The sequence below is a fragment of the Dasypus novemcinctus genome, chromosome 1 (assembly GCF_030445035.2).
Source record: "Dasypus novemcinctus isolate mDasNov1 chromosome 1, mDasNov1.1.hap2, whole genome shotgun sequence".
Lineage (NCBI taxonomy): Eukaryota > Metazoa > Chordata > Mammalia > Cingulata > Dasypodidae > Dasypus > Dasypus novemcinctus.
The window spans coordinates 119,228,818-119,242,570 of record NC_080673.1 but is presented as its reverse complement, the minus strand read 5'-3'; the positions used below and the strand labels follow the sequence as shown (position 1 = coordinate 119,242,570).

At 37.3% G+C, this 13,753-nt stretch overlaps 1 protein-coding gene across 1 annotated transcript in view; it reads left to right on the top strand.

Moving 5' to 3' along the window:
• CDS1 (CDP-diacylglycerol synthase 1) overlaps positions 1-13,753 on the top strand; it is a 91,346-nt gene that overhangs the window by 74,801 nt on the left and 2,792 nt on the right. Inside the window, exons 9-12 of the mRNA XM_058296198.2 lie at positions 562-630; positions 2,449-2,601; positions 3,957-4,076; positions 6,848-6,951. Of these exons, the coding sequence (XP_058152181.1) occupies positions 562-630; positions 2,449-2,601; positions 3,957-4,076; positions 6,848-6,951 (446 nt within the window). The remainder of the gene's footprint in view (positions 1-561; positions 631-2,448; positions 2,602-3,956; positions 4,077-6,847; positions 6,952-13,753) is intronic.

Sequence of the window (13,753 nt, the reverse complement as noted above, 5' to 3'; positions counted from 1 at the left end):
CATTTCTTGTTGTGTTCATTCTACTTTTGGTCAGGAGCAGGTCAGCGCAGACAACATGTACCTTGAAGGAATATATCTCATGCTTATTCCAAGAACTGGACTAACTATTATGGGAGTTTATGTAAGCATAGAAGTCATAGGATAGGAGAGCGGATAGCTCAAGTGGTTGTGTGCCTCCTTCCCGTGTACAACGTCCTAGGTTCAATCCCTGGTACCTCCTACAAAAAAAAGTCATAGAATAATGATTTCAGGTGATAGTTTTTAGTCCTTTCAGAGAGACAAAGAAATAAAATGAAGCCATTTAACAAAAGCAAACAGATATTCACAGCTTGTCAATTGTTTGTGAGCCTACCCTGTGTTACGTACCCATAGAGGGATTTGTACAAGTAAATCAGGACCATGGAATGATGAAGGAAAAAATGTTTCAGTGCCTTTTCAGTAAGATAAAAGTAAAGAGGAATTGCAAAGTATTGAGGGAAATCCTTGAACAGAGTTTGCATATGTTTGTGTGTATTTTTGTGAGTGTAGTAACTCTTTTTAATTTTATTTGGCCTTTTTTAGTTGTCTCCTAAAAAGACTTGGGAAGGATTCATTGGCGGTTTCTTTTCCACAGTCGTGTTTGGATTCATTGTGAGTTTTACTAGGATTTTAATTTTATTTATATTTAGAAAGATAATGGTAGCGAATTTTTAGGTTATTCTAAACCCAAAATAATTAAACCACAAGATGCCAGTAATGTATTTAACTGAAATCTAAACAGAATTTCTTCTTTACCCCAGTAGCGCTCTACCCTGACTGCTTATGAGAATCACCTGGGGAGCTATTCCAACTCACTTAAATCAAAATGAGATGGGGCTTGAGATTGGTAGGTTTGAAACTCCCCCAGTGATTCTCATGTGCAGCCAGGCTTGAGACCTGCTGCTGTGCTGTTGTGATTCGGCAGTTCCTAATAGCTGTTCTGCTTTGGCACAGGTGTCAGGGCAGGTGGCAGCTTTGAGTAACAGCAGAGAATGTAAATGATGTGGAAGAGTGCTGCCTCCTTACCACATGGTGCCCACTTGGCTTAGTGGATGGTTACTGTGAGCCCAACTTTCAAGAAAAGTCTGTTAATTATAAGTCATTAATGTTCACTTTTACCCATGAATAATGGACATTTGTTAATACATTAAAAATTAGCTTACAGGTATGGAATTTAGGTTTTTATTATAATAGTGTCTGGTGAGAATCAATAAGGGTATAGTAAAACGGCTAGGCATAAGAGAAATACATAAATCCTATTAGAAAATTTAAGTTTTTATGAGACTAGGCCCTAACAGTTCTAATTTACACCTGTACCCAAATATCGAGTAACTAATAACAGCGTGAAGTTTTGAAGGAGAGCAAACGCACAAATAAATGGAAATGTGCCATGTCCCTGGATGGGAAAACCACCATAATTCCTCAGTTTAATTTATAAATATAGTTCATACTCAATTAAATTCCAGAGTTTCTTTGCAAGGATATTAATGAGCTTATAAATGAGAAATAAGATAATGGATTTGGTCTCATCCAGTGTTTATATATTACAAATAAAAAATAATGAAAAATATTGTGTTTATTAATGCTTTAAGAATTTGACATTAAATACTAATGTAGAAATACTACAGGAATAGCCATATTATTGGGGAAAAAAGAACTCATAAGAATGTAATGTACGATATAAGAAGATGAATTAAATTTTTAATAATTGATTTTGAGGAAACTAGTTGTTTGGAAACAAAATGAGTTTATGCCCATTCATACTCTTATGTTTGCATTTTAAATTAACCATTCTTGAGCACAAGAATGGAGTGAATGGCTGCAAAGGAAAAGAAAAAGAGAATAAACTGTTGCCTAGCAGTTTAAATAATAGGATGTTCTTCTACTTCTGTGTCTGAGTACAGATATTTAAAAATCACAATAATGTGACCAGGAAAGAAGAGTTTAGTTGAAACTTTCTGGGTTGGCTAAGAAGAACAATGGTGTTTTTCACCTGTATTATTTTGTACAATTTTCTTAATAATTTTGAATCACTGATTAATCATTAGCTGGTTAATATAAACTTTTATACAATAAACTTCAGTCCTTTAATCTCCTATAGCTTTATAACTTTAGCTATCACTGTTAATTATGTGTGTTTTTAAAAAGTAAATTCTTGGTCTAATGCTTGTCTAAATGTTCAAGTCAGCTTCTGTCTTTCCTCCTTCCTATTTATGTGACCACACAGAGATTACATTCTTATTTAATTCAATTCTTGAATATTTTAAACCCTTTCAAGTCTTTTATTGGAACAGTTATGACCATATCAGTTTGAAAATAAATAGTAGGACTTTAATACAAGGAAACTGGCCTTCTGTTTCTGGCCTTTCTGATACACAGGTTAAAAAATTTTTTTATCAGTGTTTCATGAACTCTTGCTTTGCTATTCAGGCTGCCTATCTGTTATCCAAATACCAGTACTTTGTCTGCCCAGTGGAATACCGAAGCGATGTCAACTCCTTTGTTACAGAATGTGAACCCTCAGAACTTTTCCAACTTCAAAGTTATTCACTCCCTCCCTTTCTAAAGGCAGTGTTGATGCAGGTAAGTGCGAAAGTTCAAGATATCATGATTAGGGGTCCCACCCCCTAAAAATGAAGTTTCATTTAACAAGAGGATTAAGCTTTTTACAAGAAATCGATTTATGCAGAACTTCTAACTTTATTAAACATAAGTGACTTTTAGTGTCCGCTTAGTATTAATAACATATTCTGGGCCCTTTTGTGACTTCTTTTGTTGAACATAAAATGGGTATTTCTATTGCAAATCACTTGCCTCCTAGGGATATATTTGCCTAGTGATTTAGATATTGGTGGTAATTTATCATATGTTGGTATTGATATCATTTTCCATGGTCCTTAGATTTTCAGAAATCAAGTCGATTAGAATGAGTTTCACATGTAATTAATATGAATTGATTCAATTTTAAAACTTAATTAGAATTTACCGACGCTAAGATTTTTTCATTTTAAGGGAACTTTTACTAGTACAGAAAGCAGTGCTTTTTCAACGCCAAAGGATGTTGAAAACTTTTGTTTTTAACTAAAATACATACTATTTGAGAAATAGGAATCAACAAATTATTTCTCTTCTTGAGTGCTCAATATGTGGGTTCCAAGAATTTTTTTCAGTATCTGAGCTATGTTACCTGCTATTGAGCTTCAGAAACTGCCCATCTTTGATTAGGTCCAAGGCTTTTCTGCTTTGAGAACAGGTCCACAGACTGGTATTTCTGGTCATCTTTCCTGAACCACATCCATTCTGCACTGGCTACCATTTGTACTTTCAGTTTATTAAAGTGGAACCAAGAACTAAGTAAGAATTACAAAATAATTTGGCTGCAGAATCTCAAATTTTTGAAACCTTCTCCAAATCTTTTATGGTTTTCTGGCTGATGCTTATTTTGATTATCTTCTTTAAGTAACTTTTGATGTTTCCCAAGTAGAAAGAACAGTTTTTCCATCATTTTGTCATGTAGATGTAAAGCTAAATAAAATGAAAAATTAAGATAAATTGCATAATTACCAAAACAAGCTCTACTGGTAAAAACAAGTTTAGAAACTAACTCAACTAATTTTTACTACATCTACAACTCAACTTTTAGAAGCAGAAGTGCCTAAAATGAACTAGAAAGTAGCTTAGTGCCTGCAAGATTTCAGTATGCTAAGTGTCTTTCCACACCTTTACAGGGAGAATGGAGCCTGTTGGTTAAGTAGAACATGGTAACGAGAGCTCACAGTCTATCCCCTCCCCTCATGATCATGTTTGTGAAATTAATGAAAGTGTGGTATTTACTTTCACATACTGTTTATATGATATTTCTTATATTAGGTGGCATGGTCAAGTACAATTTTAATGTAGTTCCCCTTACCCTCCCTTATTTTTCCCCCCTCTTTCAGGAAACGGTGAGTTTGTATCCTTTCCAAATACACAGCATTGCTCTCTCAACATTTGCATCTTTAATTGGCCCATTTGGAGGCTTCTTTGCCAGTGGATTCAAAAGAGCTTTCAAAATCAAGGTGTGTGCTTAGATTCCTTGTTACATTATTAGAGAATATACTTTGAGAATGTAATTTAGATGGTTCTCTATTGGTCTCACACACATTATACGTCCAGGCAAAAAGATTTTACATACTAACAGAAATGCTTCCATGTTGATTTAAGTGCTTTGGTTCAGGATTGTGTCCTGTTAGGTTTTGGTCATGCCATGTTAATACATTGTAAGTTGTCATGTCAGTTTCTTGCTTTTATAGAAATGGCTTGTCAGTTAATGTTGGTATAGACACAGAATCTTGGTCCATCAGGTGTGTATCAAAGAATTCAGCCATGAATTATCCTGAAGTTTAGTGCCCTGCCACAGTCTCACTTGAAGTGTCATGTAAGAGAGCCTGTTGGTATCTAACTATCCATTCTTTTTGATCAGGGACCAGCAAACTCTGTAAAGAATGAGATAAGTATATTGGGCTTTGTGGACACTTCGATCTGCCAGTAAAGCACAAAGCCTTAATTAGCAATATGTCAAAGAATGGACAGCGCTGTGTCTAATAATACTTTATTTACAAAAACATGTGGTGAGGTGGATTTGGTCTGTGGGACATAGTTTGTTAACTCCTCTTCCAGATGATTAAAATGATCCCTATGTTTTGTTAGATCATCCTAAAGCTACATGTTTCTGCCCTATTATCTCAGCCTCCCTCATGTGACTTTGCTAAGTAAGGTTGACTATTACACCCTGGGAGTGTCAAAAAGCAGCTATTGAAGGTGGGGTGCAGGGAAGTCCTCTTTGAGGAGGTAGCATTTGAGCAGAGATCTGAAAAAAGGAGGAAACTATGCATGTGGAGAGGACTGGGGAAGGCAGTTCCAGCATATGCAGAGGAGCTGAGGAGCACAGCCTGTTTGTGGGGGATCAAGACTAAAGTGCCTGAGCTGGAGAGCAGATGAGATGGCAGAGGATGGTGGGGCCAGACCAGGTAGGGTCCTGGAGGTGAGGGCAATACCTCAGTGTGCACCTGCAATGGGTAAGCTGTTATGTCAGGTGGAATGCAATGTACAAAGATATGTAAGATGTTGGCCCTGTTCTGAAGATACTCACCACCTACTAGGGGAGATTACATATGTCCACAAAGAACTACAGCAATGTAGCCATGTGTGGTATCTTGCTGAGGTTGCTAACGGCAGGGTAGAATTCCATTACCATGGTTTTCTTATGATTCAATTAGCAGAGAAGGGAAGGAAGGAAATAAGTCAGCAAAAATTATCTGTTTTTTTTTTTATCAAAGAAAATAGATAATTTCAATAATTGTTTTCAACAGAGACATGTTGTATTTAAAATTGTATTTTCTTTTTTCTTTTTATTTATTTTTAAAGAAGCTTTAGATTATATAAATGTTACTTAAAAGACATAGGGGATTCCCATATGCCCCACTCCCTCCCCGTCCCGCACTTTTCCCCATTAAACAGCCTCTTTCATTAGTGTGGTACATTTGTTACAATTGATGAACACATATTGGAGCATTGCTACTAGCAATAGGCTATAGCTTATGTTATAGTTTAAATTCTGCCCCACACAATCTTATAGTTTATGACAAAATATATAATGGCCTGTGTCTGTCATTACAGTGTCATCCAGGACAATTCCAATGTCCCAAAAATGCCCCATGTTATACCTATTCTTCCCTCTCCCAGCCCTCAGAACTGCTGGTGGCCGCTGCCTTTATATCAATGATAAGTTATTCCATTGCTAGAATACTGTTAAGTCTATAATAGAATAATAATTTTTTTTAATGGTCTCCAATCTAAGGTCGCTTTTTGAATACTGAGATAGTTTGCATGTTTGGAGTAAAGGCGTTTGAATTATTTGAATTGCTGTTTGGATTGTTTGGAATTGCATGCTTGAATTGTTAAATTTTAGGTGTTTTTAGGTTGTGTACATGAACTAGATGAGTGCATATTTCCATTTCCTGGGTGCTCAGTAAATAGTCATGGCTGTACAGAGTTAATTTATGGAGACCTATTGACCAATCCCTCATTTTGGCCATTTAATGAGTACTGTGTGCCAAACAATCTCTCTGTTTTGATTTCTTTTTTCCCAAACTGAGAAAAAAGAAGAAATATCTGTCATAGTAGTAAAGTATGTTTTTTTCAAAGTAAGGACTATTAGGATATATATTTTGTTGTGTTTCACAACTTATTGTTTAATGGGTACAGTGTTTCTCTTTGGTGTGATGAAAAATGTTTTAGTAATGGATGCAGTGATAGTAGCATAACATTGTCAATGTAATTAATGTGTTAAAAGGGGGGAAACAGTGTTGTATATATGTTACCATGATAAAAACTTATAAAAATTAAAAGAAAAACATGAGAAATTTTTGAAAAGTTTTAAAGTCTGGAGATTTCATTTCTCAGTTTTGAACATTGTGATGGTGACTAGTAAGAGATAAAAATAGCTTCTAGTTACACAGAAGTATACTTTAAAACAAGTTTAAGATTCGTAACAACTGGTAGCATTTATTATTTGGGAAAATTGTATTAATTTTAAAAAGTGCTACATTTAATTAGCATTGTTATTTGAATGCTGCTGTTAAATTCAGTCATTATTCTAACAGGGGCACAGAGTCAGAAGCTGAGGTTTGATTATGTAGCACACGTTCTCAAAAGCTTGTGTTCAGGGAAAAATCCAACAGTAAAGTATTTTCCTTATGGTGCCAAAGAGACATTTACAGAAAGAAATTTGAAAACTAGTGATTTTTTAATAAAAAATTGCTAATATTTGCTTTGTTTGTTTCCAAAGGATTTTGCCAACACTATTCCTGGGCATGGCGGGATAATGGACAGATTTGATTGCCAGTATTTGATGGCAACTTTTGTGCATGTGTACATCACAAGTTTCATAAGGTATTTTTAGATTTGAAAAAATGATTTCTTTGAATTCCTATTCCCATGGACATTTCTTTGAACTATATAGTTAGCTTTCTTTATAATCAAAGCGAATGGCAGCTCCTGGTATTGTGTCACGCTGTAGGGCTGAAAGTATGTTAAATTATATTTATTTCAGTACATTTGAGCAACTTAAAAGTTACTGTTTGGTAGGTACAGAGTTTCTCTTTGGGATGATGAAAAAAGTTTTGGTAATCGATGCAGTGATAGCACAACATTGTGAATGTAATCGCTGTGGTTAAAAGGGGGGAAATATTGTGTTGTATATATGTTTCCACAATAAAAACTTTTAAAAATTAAAAGAAAAACATCAGAACTTTAAAAAATAAAAAATTCAGAGTACTTCTTTTTCTCAACTTTGAGCATTGTGGTGATACTGACTAGAGAGAGAAAAAAGTGAAGAACAGGGAAGCAGACTTGGCCCAGTGGTTAGGGCGTCTGTCTACCACATGGGAGGTCCACAGTTCATACCCCAGGCCTCCTTGACCCGTGTGGAGCTGGCCCATGCGCAGTGCTGATGCGCGTAAGGAGTGCCCTGCCATGCAGGGGTGTCCCCCACATAGAGGAGCCCCACGCGCAAGGAGTGCGCCCCATAAGGAGAGCCGCCCAGCGCGAAAGAAAGTGCAGCCTGTCCAAGAATGGCGCCGCACACACGAAGAGTTGACGCAGCAAGATGATGCAACAAAGAGAATCACAGATTCCCGTGCCGCTGACAGCAGAAGCGGACAAAAACAAGAACATGCAGCAAATGGACACAGAGAACAGACAAGGGGGTCGGAGCGGGGGGTGGAGGAATAAATAAGGTAAATCTTTAAAAAAAAAAAAAAGTGAAGAACATAACCGTTCATGCTGGCCACAAGTTATTGCTTGAGTTCCTCTTAAATGTCAGGGAATATCTAGGGAAGGGATACAGCAGAGAACAAAACAAGCCAAATTCCTGCCCTCAGGGCTTCTGACACTCTTGTGGGGCTGGAGCGGGAAGGGGCAGATGTATGCAATAAACAAATAAATGTAACTTGTTAGATTGTTATGAGTGCCATGGCGAAAAAGAAAGTAGGCCAAAGGGGATTATGAGATTGTGTGTGCAGCAAGCAGAACACGTATTAATAGCTCCTGAGCCATAGGAAATATGGATTTCTTTCATAGCGATATTTGGAGTGAGAATTGTATTTAAACCTAAATACACATTTAAAACGTGTACTTACAGCAGAGTAAGAAATTTTGTGTTAGCTTTTATTTTTCTTAGGCTATGTTTATCAGTTTCATTAATCTTTTCAAAGAATCAACTTCTAGCTTTAATTTTCTCTGTTGCATTTTTGTCTTCTATTTCATTGATTCCCACTCATTTTTCTTTAGGTTTAATTTGCTGGTCTTTTTCTAGCTTCTGGAGATAAAATCATGCATCATTTCAACCTTCTTGTCTAATATATGCATTTAAGACTATTAATTTCCTCTTAAGTGCCTCTTTAACTTCACAAGTTATGATATTTGTATTTTCATTATTCTGTTGCAAATTTTCTTGTTTCTAGCAGTATGTTGTCTTTAACGCTTGGGTTCTTTAGAAGTATATCAATTAGGTTCCACACAGATTTTCTCATTCCTTTATTGATTTTGCCTTAATTCCACTAAAGTCAGAAAATCTACCCTATAATTTAGATATTTCATGTTTGTTGAGATTTGCTTTATGTCCCTGTGTATTTTTCAGCCAAAGGGGTGATGATGCAAAATACCAGAAATTGGTTGGTTTTTATAAAGGGTATTTATTTGGGGTAGGAGCTTCAGATAGCAGGCCATAAAGCATAAGTTTCTTTCTTCATCAAAGTTTATTTTCACATGTTGGAGCATATGGGCTGCTGACGTCTGTGAGGGTTCAGGCTTCCTAGGTACTTCCCTTCCAGATCTTGCTTCTCTCTGGGTTCAGGGTTCCTCTCCTCCTGGGGCTGGCTTCTCTTTCCTCTGTGAGCTTACTTCCCAGGGCTCCAGCTTAAGGCTTCAGCATCAAACTCCAACATCAAAACTCCAACATCAAAAACCCTCCAACTCTGTCCTTTGCCATGCCTTTTATCTGCGAGTCCCCACCCACCAGGGGGTGGGTACTCAACACCCTACTGATATAAGAGGTTTACTTGATTAAGTAATCTTTACTTAATTACTTAAATAAACCTCTGAATCCAATATAATCTCATATGCCTAGAGGAAAAGACCAGGTTGCAAGTATAATCCAATATTTCTTTTTGGAATTCATCAATAATATCAAATGGCTACACCCTGCATATTGTCTATTTGGGTATATATTTCACATGCACGTAATTAATGTACATTTTGCAGTTTTTGGATGTAGTGTTGTACATGTCAATTTTGTGAAGTTTGGTTAAATCATTTATACTGATTTTGTTTTTATCTGCTTGTTCTATCAGTTACTAATAGCTTTGTTAAAATCTCTCACTATAATCATAAATTTATCTATTTCTATTTTTAGTTCTATCAGTTTCTGCTTTACCTCTCTGTTGGCTTGATCCTTTCATCATCATTTAATGTCTATCTTTATATACTACTTGCCTTAAAGCCTACTTTGTTATATATTAGAATGGCTTCACCAGCTTACTTTTGGTTTGTATGGCATTTTTATTTTTAGCATTCTTGTATTCTTATATTAAAGTGAGTTTCTCTTTTCTCTTACAAAGGTGGATTTTATTTTATTTTTTTTTAATCCAATTGACAAGCTTTGTTTTTTTAATTGGAGTGTTTGGTCCATTTGCATGTAACTTATTTACTGACCTATTTGGGTTTTATTAGTGGTTGGTAATTAGTGGTTAAATCCTTAGGACTCTTTATTTTTAGGAGATGGCAGCTTTTTCAGGTGTTAGTCATACATCATTTTCTGATCTGCTCTTCTCTCAGTAGAGAGAAGTCATGCTGAGCCCTGTTATTCACCATTTTAAAGCAAATATTTAGACCATTAGAAATACAGTGAGAGTGCCAGGGTGCAACTCTCTGGGAGCACCTGCTGGCATAATTTTGCATTTAGCTGAACTTGCCAGAATTAACTTTTCTTTTCACTGTGGGCCCCTACTCTAGATTTATGAAATAAAGTTGCTGAATCTTTTGAAGAAACATAAGAAAAGCTGTGTCCTGACCTTAGTAAATGTAGACTTTGGTTGTGAGAGACACATGGCCACAGTGTTTTCGCAGATGAGTTGAGCCATGTGCATGAAGGTGACCTGTGGGACATCTATCTGGGCTATTGTGCAAATATGTATATTTTTGAAGAAGTGTAATTTTATGATGAGGGAAACAAAAATTATGTTTAGTGCACATGATCGTTTTTAAACATCTATAGAATATGTTCCTTTCTTTACTTTTTATTTGGAAATGCTTGCAAACTTAGAGTCATCTGCAAAAATAATACAGAGCCCTTACTGAGAATTCCGGTATACCTCTCCAGATCCACCAGCTTTTAACATTTTGCCACATTTATCCTTTCCTTTCCCTTCCCCTCCCTCCTCCTTCCCTTCCTCCCTTCTTTCCTTTTGAGAATAGATTGTACGCATCATGCTCCTTGAACAATTAATACTTCCATGTTTATGTCCTAAGAACAAGGATATTCACTTATGTAACCTCATTAAGTGCAGTCAAGGTCAAGAAGTTTAACATTGAAATAAAGCTTACAGTCCTTATTCCATTTTTTTCACTCTCCCAATGTAATGTCCTTTGGGCATTTTCTCCTCCCAGTATTAGGTCTAGTGTAGGATCATGTATTCTATTTAATTGCCATTGTCTCTCTTTTTTTTTTTTTTAAGATTTATTTATTTATCTCCCCTTCCCCCTTGCCCCGGTTGTCTGTTCTCCGTGTCTATTTGCTGTGTCTTCTTCTTTGTCTGCTTCTGTTGTTGTCAGTGGCATGGGAATCTGTGTTTCTTTTTGTTGCATCATCTTACCTTGTGTTAGCTCTCTCTGTGGGCAGCGCCATTCTTAGGCAGGCTGAACTTTCTTTCACACTGGGCGGCTCTCCTTACGGGGTGCACTCCTTGTGCATGGGGCTTCCCTATGCGGGGGACACCCTGCATGGCACGGCACTCCTTGGTGCATCAGCACTGCGCATGGCCAGCTCCACACGGATCAAGGAGACCCAGGGCTTGAACCGCGGACCTCCCGGGTGGTAGATGGACGCCCTAACCACCGGGCCAAGTCCGCTTCCTGCCACTGTCTCTTTAAGATCTCTCTCTCTCTTTTTAAATTGTGGAAATACATGTACAATATAAACTTTTCCATCTCAATCCCTCCCAAGCATATAATTTAGTGGATTAATCACATTCACAATATTGTGCCCTCCAATACCAGAACTTTACATCACCCCAAATAGAAACCCTGTACCCATTATGCATTAAATCTCCATTCTCACCCACCACCCCTGGTAACCTGTACTCTACTTTCTGACTCTATGAACTTGCTTATTCTAATTATTTCATAAAACTGAGATCATACAACATTTGTCCTTTTTTTTGAATTATTTCACTAAACATGATGTCTTCAAGGCTCATACACGTTGTAGCATGTGTCAGAACTTCATTCCTGTTTTAATGTGGAATAATAGTCCATTGTATATATATATATCACATTTTGTTTATCCATTCATCTGTTGAGGGACTCTTGCGTTGCTTTCACCTTTTGGCTATTGTGAATAATCCTGCTGTGAACACTGATGTACAAATACCTGTCTGAGTCCCTGCTTTCAATTCCTTTGTGTTTATACCTCAAGTCAGATAGCCCTTTGTTTTAGTTTCCTTGGCTCATCAAGCAAATACCATGCAACGGGTTGGCTTAAGCAACTTATTGGCTCAGGATTTTGAGAAGTCTAGGGCTGGCTGCCAGCAATCCTTGGTCCTTGGTTCTTCTGCCATGTGGCAGTTCATGTGGCGATCTTTCTTGGTCTCCCCCTTCTTTTTCAAGTTCTGTTGACATTCAGCTTCTGGTTTGCTCCCTCAGTGTCTTTATATCTGTCTGAATTTTATCCCACTTATAAAGGACTTCAGGAAGAGGATCAAGACCCATCCTGATTGATTTGGGCCATACCCTAACTGAAGTAATCTCATCAAAAGGCTCTACTTACAGTGGGTCCACAATCACAGGAATGGATTAATTTTAAGAGTGTGTTTTCCTAGGGCACATAGCTCCAAACCACCACACCAGCATATTGGGTAATTTTATGTTTAGCTTTTTGCACAACTGCAAAAACTTTTTTTCACAGTGGTCATACTATTTTACATTCCCACCAACAATGTATGAGGTTTTCTATTTCTCTGCATTTTCATCAGCACTTGTTATTTTCTACTTTTTAGATAATAGCCATTCAAATATTTGTGAAAATATTTTAATTAAAGGTTCCAGAGTGAATTTGTTCCTCTAGTCATCCTCATAATGATGTGTGTATACACATAATGATGTGTGTGAAGCTGGGTTTTCTACTTCCTGTACTTCCGTTTGAAGAGGATTTATCATAAATCATAAATTTATTTACTGGTACAAATGTCTTTCTCAGAATTCTGTGCAATCCTCAGTATATTACTTTTTTCTTGCTTTTTTCCCCATTGGATTTTACTTACTGCTCTCCTCAAAAAGTAAACCATACTGTGCTTTTCCTATTAAGTGGACTGTACAAAGTACAAAGAACAATAAATATACGTTAAGGTTTTAATCAGATTCATTTTGAGTTGGCAAAGTAGCATTTTAGAAGTGTAAGTAGAGGAATACAAACATTCTCCACTCTATCAGTGGGTTGAGTTCTAGAGCCCAGGGTGTGAGAAATTGCAATCCCCTGACTGTAGGAGTGTCACGGGAGGGCAGAGTGTGAGGGGAGGAGCCCTGTTTGGAAACTTCCACGTGGGGTGCACCAGTGAAGGGGGCCATGAGAAGGCTGGAGCTGGTGTTGGAGGAACTTACCCAGAAGGGGGGCACTTGAGGGCCCCTGTCCGGGCTGTCAAGGCATATGCTGGAGAGGAGGGCGAGTGCATCCAGTCGCTACCCAGTAGTTACTTCATTCTTCCTGGGCTCAGTTCCTCCCCTGCTGGGCTGCTCTGGCAGGTGGGTGAGGACAGAGCTCCTCTCCTCCCTGTCCAGCTTTCAGCTACAGCAGATAGCTTTTCTTTTTTTGGGGGGGGGGGGGGTGGTTCTTGATTTGGGTGTTTACCAAAGATTTTTTTTTGAACAAAGGCTATAGCAACTATTGTATATCCCAGGCTGGAGGCTTAGCGTTTTGTGTTCTGCCTTATGAACATTCAGGGTCTCCCATGAGTGTTTCTTCAACAAAATAACTTCCATTGTCTGAAATTCCCTTGAGGCTAAAATTTTAAATTGTATTTTCATGCCCTTCAGCAGGAATTTTGCTCCTTTCCTCACAGAATAGTTTTCCTTTCTTGTCCACGCTCCTAATTTATCTGTCCCACCTCTAACTCAGGTTGCCCTTTTGAGAATTTTTGTAGAACCTAAGTCTGCAGCCCTAAACTGCCTTGTATTGTTCTTGTGTTTTGTGCTTGTGTATTCTTTCCTCATGTAAACTCTAAGCCCTTCAAAGCAGAATAGTTCTGGGTTTTTTTCTCCCCCTTCATGCTAACAATACACATTAAAGGGAGCTCTTAACAAGAGATAACTGTTTTAATTCTATAAAGATTGCTACTCTATAGGTAAAGGGATATTTTAAATTGGGAGTATATGCTCCCTTTAGCCGTCTTCAAACAGGGTGAACTTTGTCTTTTCTATTTTT